Here is a 19,118-nt window from a genome sequence, read left to right as displayed (position 1 = left end):
TATACGGTGCCAGTCAAATGATTGGAGACAACTGGTCACTTATTAGTAAAGTTTATGTTTTATCACTTTGAGTACTAGTGAAATCATCAAAACTATAAAATAACACAAATTAAAGAATAATCTGTTGTGAGTTCAAACTAAATACAGTAGAAATAATACATTTAAATATTGCTTTTGTAAAGGAATTCATACGTAGGCACAGATAGTATTTGTTCCCAAAACAAATCGTTTTTAATTTCTTAAATTTTAAATCGAAGCATCATGAAGAAAAACATTCGTTAGATGTGATGGTGCATCTTTTGACTGATACTCTATACAGATCCAAAAAACGAAATGAGGACATAATTCAGATTCTTTTTCATTTTTTTTTATTCAAATTGTGTTAATGGTAGTGTGTTTTTAGGTTTTTGAGGTCTCCCTATTTATGGGAGCATTATAATATGTAAATAATATTAAAGGGCTAGACTTACCATGAAATAATTTATATTACAACACATCATACACACACTGGAAGCCCCATGTTTCCCATAGTAAAAATGCACATTTTGCTCCAGATGAACCGTCTCCATCTTAATTTTAGTTTGTGGAGGAATTAATGAATATCGTTCACACTAGATTGTGTTCACCATACTCAGGCATGTAAAGATCAGTTTACAACTATTTTCTATGGGCCAATTATTCATCTTATTAATGGTAAAATATCAGAGGAAAGTGCATACACACCATGTGCCAAAGAGTGAACATGACAAATTTTAGTTATTGTTTTTTTTTTTTTTGTTTAGAAGATTTACAGAAATGTCTTTTTTCCTGTCACTGTTTTTAATGCATCAGCAACCAGTTCAGAATCCTTTCAGGGCTTGTATGTTAATATATACCAATGACACATCTGGATCACAACACGTTTCAAAACAGCAGTGTGCAAGAAATCTACTATGTAACCGTACCTGACACTTTCTTTAGTCACGTGATCTTAGTTTTTATTTTGCCGCTCTATAAAAAGTCTCCGCTGTGAGTGATGGTGTTCATGAGGTGCAAATGGAAATGCTTCATCGGTCATCAGATTTCCCGGTTTAATCTCAGACACGGACACTAAGAAGATAAACATTTTTTAGCTTGTTTATCGTATTGTTTTGTTTTTAACTCGGAAGAGCGTTTTTTTTTCTCCCTTAAATAGGATACTTACATTTCTACACATGGCAGATGTTTTGTTTTACAAAAAGACGTCTGTAATGTACATTACTTGAGGGCTCAGGTGTTTGATCATGCTGGGCTGAGGCATTTGGTGGTTGTGGTCTCATATGGTCTTCTCCTCCAGAGCCTCGTGGAAGGCTGAAGTGGAGTCGTCTTGGCTCTTGTCTGTGCTGTGGACCTTGGGTCCCGTGGCGATGGTGGAGGTGGCGTCTATGCTCTCGTACGCCTCTGATGTCCACTGCTGAAAAGAAAGCATTTTTAACAGTTTCAGCAACACCTTATAAATAAATTTATGATAAAAAAACTGGTTGATTAGGTATATTCAGGGTCAAAAAAAGCCTGCTAAACCTAAAAACCCAACTAAAAAAAACATTTTCACCAAAAATTAGATTGACTAGATAAAAACTTTGGAATGGGCGATGAGCATCTAATGGCGACCCATTCTTGCAAGCTTTGTTTCTTGAAAATGGTTTAATAACACCTCAAAGACCTCTTCTCACCTGCGTTGCACGACTCGAGCGACAGGATGGGCCCAGGACGATGTTGACGGAGCTCGAGGACTGCGTATCGCTGGTGTTTCCCCCCTCGGCTGCAGAGAGGCCCGAGATGACCAAGCCGCTGGAGAAGCTGCGCTTGCCAAACAGCAGGCTCAGTGTGGAGCTGGAGGAAGACACCTGGCTGGAGCGATGCTGACCTGTGGCTGAAGCCAGAGGCCCTGTCGTGGACAAACGAGGCACCTGGGAGAAGACGGAGGCAATGGAGGAGGTGTTGAAGGACAGCTGGCTGTTGGAAAGGCGCTGCACAAGCCCAGGGCCTCCAGAGGCCGAGCCGTGCTGGCTGTCCAGGATGGGACCCGACCGACTGGTGACGGGGGGCCGCTGGCCCTGAGGTTGTACTGAGCGACTGCGATACTCCCGGTGAGCTGTGGAGGCAAAAAAATGACTTTAACAAATATGTGACTTTTTATTTTTTATTTTTAATTTTACATTTTTTACAGGCTTTAGGGCTGAAACTGTACTGATGTGTATAGTATGTTCTGACCTCCGTGGTGTCGGGACTGGGAGCTGCGAGGGCGGCCGTGATAAAGGCTTAGGCTCTGGGATGTGGCGGAGTTATGATTCTGGCTTAAGGAGGAACCAGCACAATCCACATCCTCCATGTTCATGCCACTGTTACAGCTGGTAAGGTTATCTTTCCTCACTCTAGAAAGTGCAAGGAAGGTTTCGAAAAAGACCTTTTCAGGCTAGAAAGAAAAATCGGCTGAAAATGTACTCACCCTCAGCCATCTAATATGCGGATGAGTTTGTTTTTTAATCGGAACAGATTTGGAGGAAAATTTGGCATTGCATCACTTGCTCTTCTGCAGTGAATGGGTGCCGTAAGAATGAGAGTCTAAACCGCAGATGTTCCAATGAGGAAATAAACTCATCTACATTGGATGGAGTAAATCTCCAGCAAATGTTTGAAATAATTGTTTCTTTAATGGTTCATACATACCGAAACCACCTGGAGAGCAGCCAGGTGCGAATGCTCTCCAAACTGAGAGGGCCACCCCATATGTTTCTGATCTGCTTGTGAGTTCCCATATACGAGGTGGTGAGTGGGGACACAAACATGGGGTAACCTAGGGGCTGGTCGCAGGAGGAGTTGATCATGTTTCGCAGAGCCTGCTTTGAGTTCTGGATGCTTCCACGCTCAGGATTGCGGTTCCGGAGGAAGATGAGCTCCTGCTGCTGACCTGCCCATAGCCCTCGCACACATTCTTTATTTATCTAAATTAAAAAAAAGAATAACAATCTGTGTCAGGACATAATAAACATACAAATTAGTAAGGCCTAGAAATGTGAATAGTGACAAAACATAAATACAGTCAAATCCAAAATTTTTCAGACAGCAGATAAAATTTCTAATACATTTACATTTACATTTAGTCATTTAGCAGACGCTTTTATCCAAAAAAGCGATATTTTTATAATATTTCTAATATTTTCTAATATTTTTATACTAGTTGGTGCATTTATGTGACGCTAGCAAAATAAAGTAAACATATTAATGTTATGCCAAAATATTCTTCGTACAGTGGACTATCAGTAAAATTCCTGAACAAAAATTAGAGATAAAAATTTTCAGACACTTTGACCAGACCATGTTTTGCTTACATGTTTTACTTGAATTGCTAATGAACCTTTTTACACCACAGACTGAACAAAATTAAGCAAAATGCAAAAATTAAATACAAAATAAATCAAATAGTGACAAAAATTGAATGAATAAAATGACGCTTTCTATTTTAATAGAAACTGATCAAAATACTTTCTATTATATTCTAAGATATAGTTTTGTTCTCTTGCCTTAATAACTTTGAAGCTGAGATGTCGTTTGTAGAGCATGATGATCTTATACTCATCGGCGCCTTCATCTACCATGTGCCGGAGCGTGAGCAGTGTGTCTCGACTGGACAGTACCGCTCTTCTCCAGGCAGGGTCGCTCTCGTGACATATCACTAGACTGGTTCTGTAGTTGCTTATGGCCTCGTAAAGCACAGTGGGCTCCTCTGTCTCCTCCAGGCTCGTGAAGTGGTCCTGTATAAGTCAGATTATTGAGGTTATACCAAAGGTAAATGTAAGCTGTCAGTACTTTCAGTCAACACTCTCCAGTCATGTCACCTGGTGAAGTTTCAGACTCATTCTCACAGCTGGGGCCACCACCGTCTGTAGCAGGTCCATGTCAGCAAAAACCCATTCATCCTTAGCAGCAATACGGAAGTCACCTTTGAACAGCGTGTTGAAGCCATAGAGGAATGACTCCAGGCTGTAGAGGAAATCATTGAAATGTGAACTTTATTATAGCGGTACATACTATTTGGTATCCTTCTTGATTTTGACTGACATCCATCAAACTAGGAATTCTTCTTTACTGTACTGTCCTAGTGTGATGTATCTGTTGATGTGCACAGAGATCATTTTAAGAAGTGTACCTGTTGGATCTGTTATGTGCTGCTGTGCTCAGAGATCTCCGTCCAAGAACAGATAAAGCGAAACACAGAGTAACTAATGGAGAATCTTCATCGCTGTCCACCGGCTGAGGACAAAATACAAAACTTTGCAGTTAAGATACAAGTTTACATCACTTCACCATTGTGGAAATACCAGAGCTCAACTGTCTTATCAAATATAATTCCCAAGTTTTGCACCATTTGGAAATCAACCATATGTGTTTTTATCACGTCCTTCAAGACTACCTTGTATCTTGTTTGTGTCTCCTCACCTCCTCTAGTTTGTTGGCACAGTATTGAATCCACTCCAGGTAGACGTTACAGTAGCTGGCTCTGGTGACCCCCTGCAGGCAGTGGACATAGTCCTCGTCAATCTTCATGCTGAACACAGCCGGGTCCTTCTCGATGTGATGCCATTTGGTGTACGGCTGCAGGGCTTCCTGTATCGACTGGTCTTTAACCCACATCTGCATCTTGGGGTTGATCACCAGGTAGTAGATGATACTCTGAAGATAGAAATGATCGAAAACCCAGAGATGTGATTGTTGTCCATCTCACCAACCACTGATGTCACATGGACTATTTTAATGATGTCCTTACTGTCTTTTTGAGCCTAGAACGTGGTAGATGCATTCAGAAAATAGTAGAAAGCTTTCAGATTTCATCAGATATATGTTCCAAAGGTCTTATTATTTAAAATAGCTGTTTATTAAACTGTTGTTAAGAGTCATTTGAATTTAATGATTTGTATTCCTATTCAAATATAACAAAAGTTTACTGAACTATTACCACTGCGTCTCTCTTCTAAAATAAAGATGTCCTAGAGCAGTGTTGTAGGTACCTTAAGGTAGTAAGTGATGAGCAGCTTGCGCAAGTCATAAACCTGCAGCATGGTGGCAGCATTGTTCTCACTGATGCTGTAGCCCTCCAGCAGATACTTTGTGGTGGTCACCTCCCAGGCCAGCCAACGGAGGTTGAAAGCAGCATTGCAGGACAGCATATGGGGCAAATGACCCGGCTCACAGCAGCAGCAAGAATCATCCTCCTCTACACCCTCTGTGATGGCCTCCACCTCCCGCTGCTGACAGTAAGTACCTGAGGAAATGAGAAAGCCACTGTGACGAGAGGGAACACTGACATCGGTGTAACGCTATAATGTTAAAACCATTTACCCCTGAACTCCAGGCCTCGTAGCTGGAAGGTGACCAGACCGTTGCCAACTTCGATGAGCTGAACAAGTGCATTAAGGTAGTCAGAAGCCAGGATGAAGCAATCTCCAGCGCAGTAATTCCCCCAGCGGCCCAGCATCAGGTCTCCGCATAAAGAATGCTGCAAGGAGCGCGTCAGGTACTCGTAGAAGATTGAGTTCAGGTTGTTGTCATCACAGCCTGCATGGTGAGCACATAGTGATCATTTAAAAAATGAGTTTTAATATGCAGCTTACAATGATACATATAAAATCTAAATAAAAAATGTCAAATGGCCGAATGGGTATTAATTATTAATATAATTATTATTAATGATTAATTATGTTAATAAATTACAATCCTAAAATATATAAAAGATGCATGATATTGAACTGATGTATTTTTTACATTTATTATATATATACAGTATATATATAGGAGCATCAAAATGTTAAGAACAACTTTACTAAATTGCATAGCTGATAGCCATAGATGACTTTTATAATGCTTTTGGAGCTTGACACCATCATTCCTTGCTCACTTAAAACAGTAGTACAAGTGTAGAACAACATGAGGGTGAGAGAATGACACTAGTTTCTTATTCCTTTAAAGCAGATGGAAAGACATACATTTTTGATAGATTTTTCAGCAGTCAACTGTTTAGTGTGTGTGTTATAAGAGAGAGACAGATAAACACAGTATTTACCAGACTCCTTGTCAACCTGAGACACCAGTCTGCTGTTAGAATTGTCAATTCGTTTGGTGCTGAAAAACCAAATGAAAAGTTGATGAAGTGAAATATTCAGTCATGTCAAACACCCCATTTAATCTGATGCCTTGGCCTGTACCACCATTCAAGTTTAATATCAACAACAGAAACATTCTGTGTCATCACATTTGTGGTTGGAAACTACATCAATAATTCAACGTAGTGTGGTTTTCTCTCTGCTGCTACAGACTGTTGGACTTCAGATAAAGCCCATCAACCATGAAGGAACTTTGTCCCAGAGGAAACAAGGCGAGTACATGCCAAACGTGTTCGGCCTCAACAGCTGTTCTCAAAACAGTGAAATATGCTCTTATTCTTCCTAGTGCCCTAGAAGACAGGAACCTGCACTCAAGTGTGCGTCTGGCCGACGGTACATTGCGTCACTTTTGAGGCTGAACGCACATTTCATATACGAGTGAATATAAATAAAAAGAGGCTTACTTGTAGTTCCTCTCCCAGAATTTTACGGGCCGCGGATAAGAGGTGATAAAAATGGCGCTCCCGAGGAACGGGCTGAGCGGTGTGTAGAAGAGCGTCGTGATGAACGTCTGCAGCAGCAGCATGGCAGAGTCTGAGCGGCTCCGTCAAGGAGAAAAACTAAACAACTGTCCTTAAAGGTGCTGTAACCCGTTTCTTTCTCAACTATCTGACATTTTAATGGCTATCTTGAATGATCCTCTGAATGAAAAATTACATTTAAACACATTTTACAATAGATTATGTAATTGCTGTATGTAGACAAAAAAGATTAAAAATCAATGTAACATAAATATTATTCAATGTTTTATAAACCTAAAATATGAAACTAAATAAATAAATAAAGGGCATTATATCTACATTCATTTAAGAAATGTGAATATTACATTATTTTCATTTTGCTTTCTAAACAGTATGTGGAATTCAAGAGAATTGTGTAATTGCACAAATTATGTAATTCTGTTAAAATAACAAAATACATAAATAAAAATGACATTTAACAGAATTTTACATTTTGAATATTACGTTATTTTCATTCTGCTTTTGCGGCTTAAAGTTTGGTTTATAGCACCTTTAAGAGATCAAAATCAGGAGTGAACATAGTACTTTGGATGTACTGCTAACACAAACACATAAACTGAACAGATTGTAAGGATATGAGGTACAGCGAAGGGTTGAGCGAATGCATGAAATGCACTCCCCCATGCTATCTGCCAGGGGGCGATATACACCAGAATGAAGTGTAGTTTGTGAAGAAGATCCCAAAGCTGTTGACAAAACAAAGAGCTGTTGTAAGAGTTCTCAAGACAACAAAGGCAGTTATTTTTGGACTAGCTACTAAATGCACTGTCTGCTGTGAGCTATTTTAGACAACAGTCTGGCACAATAGATATATATTTTTTTCAAGTTAGATAAAAAAAAACATACAGATTTTAATTGTATTATGTTTTGCGTTATTATATTACCTTATCATACTACCTATTTTACTAAATGTATCTAAATGCACGCTAAACCAACACAAACGTTTAGGTTAACGATGAGCGTTTCATTGCAACAATGTCCGTCTGACCCATAGCACTGACCTTGTTGAAGACGATGGACATGAGGAAGAAGTTGAGCAGGAAGGTCTCAGAGGCGCTGCTGCAGTCGAACTCAAAGAAGATGATGGTGAAGATGAGCGTGAGGAACTGGTAGCTGGGATCGCAGAAGGAGGCACGGAGAAGCTTCATCCCAGCAACTGTCATCAACAAGACATCACAGCTGGAGCGAGACACAGACACCTGAGCCACTCAGGTGCAGAGGCAGCATACAGCCAAGCACAGCAAAAACCAACCAGGGTGACTCTGACTTCTGCTAACACCACCGCAGTTCCAGGTAACATGTGCTACTGGGTAGCCAATTCCGCTCACCAAGGCAGCATAAAAACAGTAATACTGTCTAATATTATTGCAGTTCAAAATAACTGTTAACTGTGATAATATATGTGCATCTTCAGAAGCCATTCATAATCGTGAGTCATCTTTTAAAAATCATTGTGATATTCAGATTTTTTCTTTTCTCGGTGTAGTATAGAGTAGTTGTCATCAATCGGTTCAGCTGGTTAATATTGTTTTTAGCAAACAATTATACTCTTGACGATTAAACGTTAGCCTTTTTACAAATAGAAAGTTATAAAGAAAGTTTAAAACAAATTCCAAAAAATGCAATATATTCAAAATAGAAATCTTCGCAAACATGTAAATGTTTTTTGATCAATGTAATGCATTCCTGCAATTTCTTTCAAAAAAGTAACTGCGGGGATGCATTAAGTTGATCGCAAGATTCATTTCAAATAAAACACTGCTATGGTTTCCACAAATGCTTTAAGCAGCGCGACTCTTTTCAAAGGAGAAAATAAGAAATGCTTCTTGAGCACCAAATCATCATTTTATTCAGATTTCTGGACCTGACTGTATAAACACAACAGCATTATATAACACTGATGTCAATATACAGTTAGGGTTGTTTAATATAAATGATGGGATTTACCAAAGAGTAAAACATTCAAAAAAGAAGAAGGGGAAGGATACTTACTGTATTCCTAGTTTCTTACGATGGCTGAGGGCGAAGCCATCGTTGGTAAGTGCACTGAGGACAATGGCTGGGTAGACTATATACTTCTCAAAAGTCAACAGCCCCACATAGAGACGCTCGAACCACATCAAGTGAGCATCCTCTGCAAGCATAGAATACTAAAATTAAATCATATTAATAACACAATGTGTGACAGCAGACACATCACAGAAGCGCAGGGAACTGACCTCTGGGTTCAAACTGTGAGTACTCCTTACTCTTCAGCACAGGATGAGAGATCCACAGCCAGGGATGATGTTTTCGTAACTGAGGGATGAGATAGTGGGTGACAAAGCCCACAGTGGCCGCTAATGCATACAGCACTATGGACACAAACGGCTGCGTGTGATGAGAAAAATTGTTAGTCGATATGTAAACTGCAAGCTTTGTTGAACATGTGGTCATTGTCTCTTATGTATAGGAAATTTCAAAAGAAAGAAACGTACCCGTAAAGAAAGGAAAACCGTGCTGGCTGTTATTGCAAAGGTCAAAATGGAGGCGAGAATACAGACGACCAGATCTGAGAGTAAAATCTCTTTCTGCAATATAAAATGTAAGCCATTAATGATACTTAATACAATATTACACTTCCATTCAAAGGAAACGAATCCTTTCGTTAGATTATTCAAAAGCAATAAAAACAAAACAGTAAAGACGTTTATAAGGTTACTAAAGATTTCTGTTTCAAACAAATACAGTCCTTTTGGACTTCTATTCATCAAAGAATACAAAAATGTACAGTTTCCACAAAAACATTAAGCAGCACAGTTGCTTTTTAACATTTATAATAAGAAATACTTCTTCAGTTTCCAAAAAGGGACATCACAATGATTTCTGAAGGATCAAGCGACACTAAAGTAACAGCGGCTGAAAATGAAATGTTTCCATTACAGGAATAAATTACATTTTAAAACATATTAAAAAATAAAAAAAACTGAATAAATCAAAGATACCCACCACTGATCCTCTGAGTTTTTCTGGAAGAGGGTCTGTGCTCTCAGATATTTCCTCCTCCTCTTCCTCACCATGTCCAAGCGATGGCATCAGCTTAGACTTAATCAGTGAGCTAAGACAAAAAACAAAAGTGTGTTTACATACTGAGTACCGACAAATTTTCTTCAAGCTATGGCAGGAGTTCAAAATGTTCCTAACCAAAGGATCTGTGGAAAGTGCATAGTGTTCTTACAATAACACAGATGGATCGCTGCTTTGTCGACTAAGATGATAGGACAGGACCACTAGCAGGGCACAGAAACCAGAGAAAAGTGCTGGAATATGCTGTTCATCCCAAGGCTCCTACACAGAAGATGCCAAAGCCATCACAAACTTAAAGTCTAGCTTGTATTGCGTTCAAAAATAAAGTACTAATACTGAAGATCTACTCATTTTCGAAGTATACGGCATCATTTTATTAGGGCGGATTAAATGCATGTTGTCATTTAAAATACATAATTCCAACAGATCTTACCTTCAAAGCGCCAAGACAGAATCCGTATAGTAAAGAGAGCGCTATAAGACTCCTTACTATGCAGTACACAGCAGAAGGGAGCCCAGTTGCAGCTAAGCAGAAATCAGAAGCATTAGTTTCCTCCAATTCAGACTTCAATTATCTATGTTTTGACAAGAAATAGCCAAAAAACGATTTAGCATAGATACGGACCTGTGCCTCCAAAACAGTGCATGTCGATTTGTTCTAAAAAGTAGATAACGAAAGTGTTGATTTGCGGAAAGAGGCCAAGAAGGAATGTTACCGGAAAGCAGTATGTAAAGCCTGCAAAGAGCACAGATCAACATGTCTGTCAGTCACGTTTGACTTCCTCTGTAATTTTTCAAGCATGCACAAAAACACATACCGACTAAAATGTCTTGCAGGTACTGAAGGGCATCAGACGTTACTATTGTGATGCCATAGATTGTGGACACAGGGAGGTCTGGTGTTCTCAACAATATCTCCAAAATCCAAATAAGGCCACAGAACATACAGAAATATGCAGCACGACTGTAGATGACAATTTGATTATGGCCCTGTAAAAAAAAAAAAAAAAAAAAAAACAGTATCAGCTTTCTTCATCCTGTATGAAATTTTCTCGAATGCTTCTCTAGGAAACTCACATGTGTAGGTGAAGCCGCATCTGGCTGGACACTCTATAAAACATAAGAGGCTTTAGCAGGCAGCCTAGCAGCAGAATCATTTTCAGCAAAAACTGGCCGTAAAATGAGAAAAACGGTACCTTCAGCAAGGAATACTGACAGCTAGCAATGACCAGGCAGAACTGAAAGACCCAGATGTCTTTGAAGCAGCCCTCATTTAGAAGCACAAACCCCAGAAAGGCCACCAAGAAAGCTAAGAACACAGCCACCATGTTTTCGGTCATATCCTCGTTCCTGCAGAAACAATGTGCATGTTGTTTGAACGGCAATGCAAAGTCGCTTTCACGCTTTCATTGTCACACTCACCTGTCTAACAGCGCCATCAAGGTTAAGCGATCGTACAATATGTTGACCCATTTCCCGGGAAAAACCTTTAGTTTGTAGTACAGCTTTCTTGAGGGTTTCTCTTGGGTTGACGTCTCAGATGAATCATCCAAGGAGTCTTCCTCCTGTGTATGACAAACATTTAAACCCTTGGTAAATTTTGGCTGAAGTAAACTTTAAAGGTACAAGTTCAGATTAATTATTCACCCTGATGTCGTTCCAAAGCCGTAAGATTAAGATATTTTTGATGAAACCAGAGAGCTTTCTGACCCTCCATAGACAACAAGGATATTACCACGATCAAGGCACAGAAGAGTAACAAGGACATCAGTAAATAGTCCCATGTGACATGTAATTTTACAAAGCTATGAGAATGCTTTTTGTGCACAAAGAAAACAATCATTTATAAATTATATCATAATTTATTCAGTTAATCAGTGTTGTTTATGTTTAGCACAAGAATTGCTAAATAAATTATGTTATTGTTTTCGTCTTGCGCAAAAAGTATTCTCTTATCTTTGTAAAGTCATGGTTGAACTCCGGATGTCACATGGACTATGTTACCGATGCTTCTATGGAGGATCAGAGAGCTCCCAGATTCTATCAAAAATGTCTTAATTCGTGTTCCGAAGATAAACGAAGGTCTTGTGTTTTTGGAACGACACTAGAGTGATCAAACACATCATTTTCACTTTTGGGGCGAACTAACCCTTTAAGATAGAGAATTTGAACCAAAACAACCAACATGTTTTGTTTACTGTGTTGAGTCAGAGCCAGCTCATTACATTGAAAAAGGGATTCTACACCTGGAAGATTTCCGGATGGGTTCTCCTGGGCCGGAGTCGGCGAGTTGGAAGGATGCGTCGCTGGAAGGGGCACTCAGAGGGACCTCCCACTAACCCGTCCTGGCACTCGGAGTTAGAGGATGTGGAGAGGAGATCGCTGACGGAGAGATGGTAACATTACAACTAAATTTTGACTTAATGTTAATCGATGTGATTGTGAAAGAGAAGTAGAATAGGATATCGTACCATATGTTGCCCGTGATGAGCTCGGCACCAAGGGGTAAGTTTAGAGCTCTTTCATTGTACAGTTTTCGAGGTCTCTCTCCTGTAGATATTATACATGTTAAAGGCCCATGCACAAATAACAGAGAGATATGAAACTGCATGTCATTGTTTCTGTCGTAGTCGTCTGTCACTGTACTCACTGTGAACAGTGTGAAAAGTGTAAGCCTCCTCTTTGGATGTAGCCTCCGGTCTACAGATGACCTGAAGCATAGAGCTCTCTGACTGGGACGTTTGCGAGGGCAGAGAATCATAATCAGGGTCCCTTTCCTTATCTGTCTGTGGACTGTGAGGATAAAGAGAATATTAATTTATATTAATAATATGAGATACACAATACCATTTAAAGGTTTGGGGTAATACTTTATTTTATTTTATTTTTTTTATATTTTCTCCCATTCTCACCAAGGCCGCATGAATTCATTATTTAAGCACAAATACAGTAAAAACCACAATATCGTGAAACATTACTAACATTTCGAAGCAGTGTTTTCTGTTTAAATTGTATTTTAAAATGTAATTTATTCCTGCGATGGCATCGGATTTTCAGTTTTCAGTGTCACATGATCGTTCAGATCATCAATGATGCTAATTTGTTGATTTGCTGATCAAGAAAAATTATCGCCGTGGAAAACAGTTCGCTGCTTAATTTTTTGAGGAAACTGTGATACATATTTTTCCAGGATTCTTTAACGAATAGAACGTTTTTAACTTTCTTTTTTTTTTTTTTTGGAAATCTCACCTTCTAAACATCTTTACAATCACCTTTTATCACTTTAATAAGGAGCTTCCGAAGGGACATGGAGGAAGAATAAAAATTCTTCCATTTTTCCCAGTTTTTATTTAATACCATGTGATTCAAATAAATTCTAATAATACAATGTATTAATTATTCATGAAATTAAAAAACTACTGACCAAAACATTTAAAAGTAGTGTGTGTAAATATATAATATATAAATAAATGTATAAAAATATATAAATAATAATATTATACTTTAATACTTTTGTCATATGTAATATTTTTTTCCTATGTATACCATGATTAAAAAGAAAGTAAATAGCAGCGGTCTTTTAGCGAATGCTTTTATCCAGTGCCAGATGGTACAATACCCACCTCTCTGGGGAAACAATAGGAATGAGAGTTTCTGGAATGGTTTTCATTGTGTCTGTAGCCAGGCTGTTTGGGGGATTTGGACGCTCCTGTTGTTGTCCTGTGGATTCAGACACATCCGAGTTCTTCTCCACCGCCATACATTGCTCTGAAAGGAGTTGGACCATTAGACTGAGTTGAGATAATAAAACCTGTGTCATAAACTAGCACTCACCATTTCTCTCTTCATTCTCTGTCTCGGCCTCATTTCCTCCCCCAAACCTGGTGCTGTTGATTGACTCCAGCAAAGACACAAACTCAACGAAGTTGGACTCATTGGGTATCTGTCCCTCCTTGGCTTCTAGGTCTGATTTAGAGGAGGTCATTGTGCCGAGCTTATCTTTAGCTCTGTGGCTAATGAGGACAGCATCTCGTCCACTGTCGATACTCATTCCCCTAGCATGTGTTCTTCCACTCTGAGTGCACCTCATATACGCTGAAGGGATCTGCAAGAATCCATCGGCATCCACTTTAAGCTCAGGTGGGTCGTTTTCTTCAGTGTGGGAGTTCACGTCAATGCCCGAAGAGCTGTTATTGGTCACTTGGGGGCTCAGGTTGGGCATCTCAAGCTCATTGCTCTCTATTTCTCTGCATTCTTGAGCAGAATCAGAACTGATCGGCTCTTTGGCAAGAAGACTGTCTTGATGATCAGACTTCTCCTGAAGCGAGCTGTCTCCTGCAACCAGCGTATCTTCTTTTTCATCACCTGCGGAGGGTTCCTCCACTTCGTGAGGCGAATCGAAAGTGATGACAGGAATTTTGACAGGACAGTCGGATTCACCCTGCAGGGACTGAGCAGACTCTAAAATGCTCTGTTTGACGGACTCTTCCAGTTCGGCTGCTGTCTGTGGGTCACAGCTCATAGTGATGATGATCTTCACCGTATCACTCTCGTCCAGGTGGGCCGAGGGACTCGAGTTGTCAACCAATACTACGGCAATTTCATCCGAGCAATAATTCTCCTCAGGTGTTTCTCCTTCATCAGCTTCTCGTGTGATTTCTAGAGAGGTATTGTTGTTGTTGGGGTCAGTTGGGGGTTTGTCTTTCTCCTCTATGCTCTCTTCTTCATTCACAGGGGAAGGTGGCAGATTTTCCTCAGCTTTGTCCCTGTGGGCTGAAGGAATCTGCTCTCCCTGCAGGAGTGGCGCAGACTGGTCAGTGTTGGGACTGAACACATCCTCAGGGGTGAGTTGCCCCTCTGCCTCTGGCCTAGATCGTTCATCACTGTGACCTGTAAAAGACAGATAGATAATAACTATTTCATACAGCAGCTACCAGAGGAAGCATGTCACAAACAGCTTTAAATGGTTAGTTCAATCAAAAATTACATTCGTCATCTTTTACAAAACCTCATTAGACTTCAGTTAATCTTTCAAACACAAATTAAGAAACGTATGAGATTTCTGACTGCATGGAAAGCCCAAGGAGCCAAAGCTTTCATGTTCAATATCTCTATGATCACTGTTTACTATTTAGAAGCCTAAATCTGTTCAACATATAAAGTGATCATATCTCTTCACATGATGTAAAACAGCTTGATTCGTACAGATTAATTATATGATACCTACCTATAACATTTCTGGATCTTTTAATTTTTAGTGACAAGGACTTTCAATGAATGAATTTGAATTTATGCATTTATTTTTAATGTGTGCTTTTAAGATTGACCAAGGTCTTATGGGTTTAGAACAACATGAAGGTGAAGAAAGGATGGCAGAATTTTCTTTTTTGGGTGAAAAATTCATAAAATCCCTACTAATTTACTAAATAATATTAAAATCTCTTTACAGTATTACACCAACACTTTTTTTTTATTAAATTCGATCAAATATTTTTGAAAATGTAAATGCTTTAGATGCAGCCGGAGACCCTCACAATGTCAGTGTGAAGCTGCGTTTGGGCTTTCTGACAAAGCTGTCTGACAGATCTTTTTGAGAAGTCCTGGCAGGATGTCACACTCAGTGTGATGTGTAACTGAGGCAAGATAGAAAGTAGTCAAGTTATTCCTCGGTTCATATGCAAGGCTCTGAGACAGAAACTTACAGTGATGTATCTGCACAGCATGTTCCCAGAATTGTGAGGATCTCTTGCATTGCAGTGAAACCAGGCCAGTGCTATAATTAAAGCTGGTACATACCCTCTATATTCTTCAGCTCCTCAGGTTTTGGACACTCCTTCACAGGTTTGTAGAGCAGGTTAACGAAAAAAACCAAAAAAACATTTAAAGTGCACAAAATAGTATACATAACATCCACCGCACCATTCGTGTAAAGCAAAGTGTTGCTCTTATGCTAATTCTGTAAATATACATATTTTGCATAAATTCATTATATTCATTGCATTAAAGGATTACTCACTCCGATCAATCCAGGGTCTGTTTCAGTCTGTTTCACCGTGACTTGTATTACTGGACTTGGTCTGTTTTTGGTCAATACCGATGTGGCAACACTGTCAGGAACTGTGCTACTCTTCCTGTACATTAAAACAGTTCAGGCTTTAGCCTGGTCACGAGAAAAATCTAAATACGTCTGACAGTGCTTTGGGGACAGGAGGCTTAAGACAGTAATAGAAAATAACAATAAAATTGAGATCAATAAATGCCACAGCCGATTTTGGGTCTTACCTTAGAGATGGAAGACAGGAATCAGATGCGTTGCTTTTCTTGTCTACACCTTTGCTGATGTCAGGCACGCTATTCTGGGCTACAATGTCGCCCTGATCGAACATTAGATGGAGGCGATAATTTACCATCTTAATGACAATGAAGAAAACGGTCACTGAGGTGCAGTAAATACTGAGTGTAGTAGTGGTGGGTGGAAGAGCCTGAGGAAGAAAGAGAGGGAAAACACATCAGAGCCCAGACATCTTTGGAGCTATTTGACATAGCCTAGATACAATTGTAAAATAGATTGGGTTTGTATTGTTATTATTGTCTCAATTATAATATTAATAATAATAATAATTAATTAATAGTAATTTCCTAAAAAAAAAAAACGTGAGAGAAAGACATATTAGACATATTCTCGCACACTGTAAATGCAAAACAATGCTTTGAGACGTTCATCACCTGTACAAGAGGCTATGCAGAAGAAAAATGCGACAGTGCTAGCACCAGACAAACCCCGGAATTGATGCGAAATACAACACGCTTAACGCGTTCATCAATTTGATTTCTTCTGAGAAATATCCCGCGGAAGGTTTCCGCAGCTGTACCGCGCCGAACGCTTTCTAATTGCGGAGCACCACATTATCGGCGGCCTGCGGCATCGCATCACTCACCAAATGAAGGGACAACGGAAGCATGAGCAGAAACATCCATAAATACAGGTGACACGAATTGTTGAATTTGTTTTGCTCTGGGTCGTGATACCATCCTCCGGTCAGCGAAGCCCAGACTCCTTGGCGTAGCGTTTGCACAACTTGAGAGCCCATGTTTTTGCGATAATGGTCGCTACAGATATATCATGCCGCGAGCTGCGAATTCACACCGCTGCCGTCCTCGACTCGCTACCCCTGCGCGCGATTACATATTTACAGAACTGCCTCTACATCCTTCCTTGAAGCCGTTTACTTTTCTTTTTCATCGTCCGCGCCTTGCTTCCCTGTTTCCCAGCATCGGGGCATTGGTTTTGTGCGGTGAAAGGCGCCTAGCAGCATCCTCCTGCGCCAGGCAGCTTCACATGAGCGGAGAGGAGGGAGGAAGGGACTGATTCATAGCGATGCTCTGCTGCTCACTGAGTCACGCGCCCCCTCCCTGAGCTGCCAGTCCAAACACAATCAGCTCGTGCAGCCAGGGACAGCATCTACAACTTTTACACGCGCGTGCCAACGCTTTAAGTCCATTTGTGCGCAAAACTGAAAACGTCCATGTTTATATATATATATATATATATATATATATATATATATATATATATATATATATATATATATATATATATATATATATATATATATATATATACAGGACGTGCAGTAGCATATTATGTTTTTAATACTAGTATGGAGCTCTGTGCATCAGTCGTGATTATTTAATGTCATTGTCAGAATTCAGAAATGGGCCTGCACGTATACACTTGCAGATGGGATATAAACAAGTATGCACCGGGAATGTGAATAGAATTACACACTGTGCACTTTGTTATGCTTTAGTTACCATGAAGTGTGCCGATAAATACACATTAATATAAAGGCCAGACATTAAATTAATATATTTTATATTCATACATATAAATGTTAGATGCTAGTTACATGTATATATAATCATTTATTTAGATTTGTATTATTTATGTTACATATATATTTCATCTAAAATCTATAGATAGATACGTGTGTATTTATATATACAATAAATATGCACAGACATCGCACATATATTATGTACACAGCATTTTATTTTGGATACAATTAATCGCGATTAATCGTTCCCCAGATTGATAAAAATGATATGATCATACATATATACATGTAAATATGTATAGTGTATACTCTGTGTATTTATGTATACATAATAAATTTGCACCGGGCACACAGCTATCGTTTGACAGCACTAGTTACAACATTCTTCCGTTTTTTTGTTTTTGTTTTGTTTTGTTTTTTTAAATAAAGGCTTTGTCAGAATTACAAGAATAAAAAAATAAAAGTGAACAGATATCAACTAATTCACTGGTCTTATGAAGTATTCTAATTTGTTGAGATAATGAACTGGTGGGTTAGTCAACATCATTCAAATTAAAAGAAACAAACTACTTAAACTACGTAAGTTATTTAATACACAAGTTTGAAAATTTGAGTCGAATTACAGAAATAAATGAAATTTTCCACAACATTCCACAACATGTGTGTGTGTGTGTGTGTGTGTGTATATATATATATATATATATATATATATATATATATATATATATATATGAATGCTTTATTAAAGTCAGACAAGGAACATGATTAAAATAACTGTCTAAACACCAAAACGCAAGTATTATTCTGTTTTTATTACATTTAAGGAAAATAGTAGCTAGGTTACTGAATATAATGCATTTATTGTATAAAGTTAGTATAAGTTGACGGTATAACGGCTAGTAATCAAAGCAAGCAGCACAAGCAAAGTCAGCATGCTGAGGTAAAACATCAACATTTTTACAATTAAAATACCGTTAGTTAGGTAACCTCAGACAGGCTTTCCACCGTTTCCACTACGACTGTTTAATAGTTCAATAAACAGTTCATTAAGAGAGTCCTGTAAGATTTAAGTCACTTAGATTTGAGGCGGAACCACAGAGCATCTCATAGCAAGCAGCCGATTGATTGATGAATCATTCAGTGTTTTGAACGAATCAGTCGAATCAAAGTCAATCAGCCCATGAATAAACAACTGCTGAATCTGAACGAATCGAACAAATTCAATGAACGACTCAATGACTCCATCATTAAAAGCGCATTTCTGGCACCTACTGGCGTTTTATTTAATTGAAAAAGTATTCAGCCATCATTTCTTGTTTGTATTTTGAAATATTAAAGCGTCTTATAGTTCATAATTCATATTATTTAATGCAGTTATAATTTCACTGTAAATGATTTAATTTGATAATATATAGATAATAACAATCACATTACTATAGGCCAATTGAATTTATACATGAATTTTAAGAATTTGAAACGAAAGATTATTAATTAGTATTAATTAGCATAATATA

The 19,118-nt window shown here is 38.8% G+C and overlaps 1 protein-coding gene and 2 long non-coding RNA genes across 6 annotated transcripts; 2 read left to right on the top strand and 1 right to left on the bottom strand.

The window, feature by feature from the left end:
• Window positions 1–351: 351 nt before the first annotated feature.
• Window positions 352–17,137, bottom strand: pcnx2 (pecanex 2). Of its 4 annotated transcripts, XR_006252358.1 has the most exons (35): window positions 16,705–17,136; window positions 16,049–16,248; window positions 15,783–15,897; window positions 15,563–15,599; window positions 13,601–14,656; window positions 13,390–13,534; window positions 12,417–12,559; window positions 12,238–12,316; window positions 12,013–12,148; window positions 11,189–11,331; window positions 10,963–11,116; window positions 10,844–10,876; window positions 10,585–10,756; window positions 10,392–10,502; window positions 10,200–10,291; window positions 9,918–10,027; window positions 9,689–9,797; window positions 9,178–9,270; window positions 8,920–9,070; window positions 8,693–8,834; window positions 7,702–7,879; window positions 7,278–7,386; window positions 6,584–6,713; window positions 6,080–6,138; window positions 5,359–5,574; window positions 5,028–5,281; window positions 4,459–4,692; window positions 4,169–4,272; window positions 3,858–4,002; window positions 3,543–3,773; window positions 2,689–2,963; window positions 2,233–2,393; window positions 1,692–2,113; window positions 1,184–1,432; window positions 352–1,089 (listed from the first exon to the last, which is right to left on the bottom strand). XR_006252358.1 is itself a non-coding variant. In XM_043255625.1 (34 exons), exons 1-34 carry the CDS (start codon window positions 16,855–16,857, stop codon window positions 1,295–1,297), a joined length of 6,027 nt encoding a protein of 2,008 aa, XP_043111560.1. In that variant the 5' UTR covers window positions 16,858–17,137; the 3' UTR covers window positions 352–1,294. The 4 variants fall into 4 exon arrangements, 3 of the variants coding, with proteins under 3 accessions (XP_043111560.1, XP_043111559.1, XP_043111561.1); XM_043255625.1 differs by having other exon boundaries at window positions 352–1,429; window positions 16,705–17,137; XM_043255624.1 differs by having other exon boundaries at window positions 352–1,432.
• Window positions 6,147–7,817, top strand: LOC122356657. Its single transcript, XR_006252360.1, has 3 exons — window positions 6,147–6,512; window positions 6,602–6,759; window positions 7,695–7,817. It is a non-coding gene; the product is annotated as an uncharacterized LOC122356657 (long non-coding RNA).
• LOC122356656 lies at window positions 7,868–14,169 on the top strand. The gene is made up of 4 exons (XR_006252359.1): window positions 7,868–7,993; window positions 11,978–12,162; window positions 13,731–13,906; window positions 14,030–14,169. It is a non-coding gene; the product is annotated as an uncharacterized LOC122356656 (long non-coding RNA).
• Window positions 17,138–19,118: the final 1,981 nt, after the last annotated feature.

The sequence above is a fragment of the Puntigrus tetrazona genome, chromosome 13, assembly GCF_018831695.1.
Source record: "Puntigrus tetrazona isolate hp1 chromosome 13, ASM1883169v1, whole genome shotgun sequence".
Taxonomy (NCBI): domain Eukaryota; kingdom Metazoa; phylum Chordata; class Actinopteri; order Cypriniformes; family Cyprinidae; genus Puntigrus; species Puntigrus tetrazona.
This window is presented reverse-complemented; position numbering and strand designations above follow the sequence as displayed.

Bases quoted from the DNA above. Each gene is read 5' to 3' on its own strand.
- pcnx2 (XM_043255624.1), bottom strand. From the start codon at position 16,857: ATGGGCTCTCAAGTTGTGCAAACGCTACGCCAAGGAGTCTGGGCTTCG. The intron at 6,714-7,277 runs ATATCCTTACAA...GGAGCCGCTCAG, and splicing joins TCAACCCTTCGCTGTACCTC to ACTCTGCCATGCTGCTGCTG. The intron at 4,693-5,027 runs GTACCTACAACA...TTCTATCTTCAG, and splicing joins TCATCACTTACTACCTTAAG to AGTATCATCTACTACCTGGT.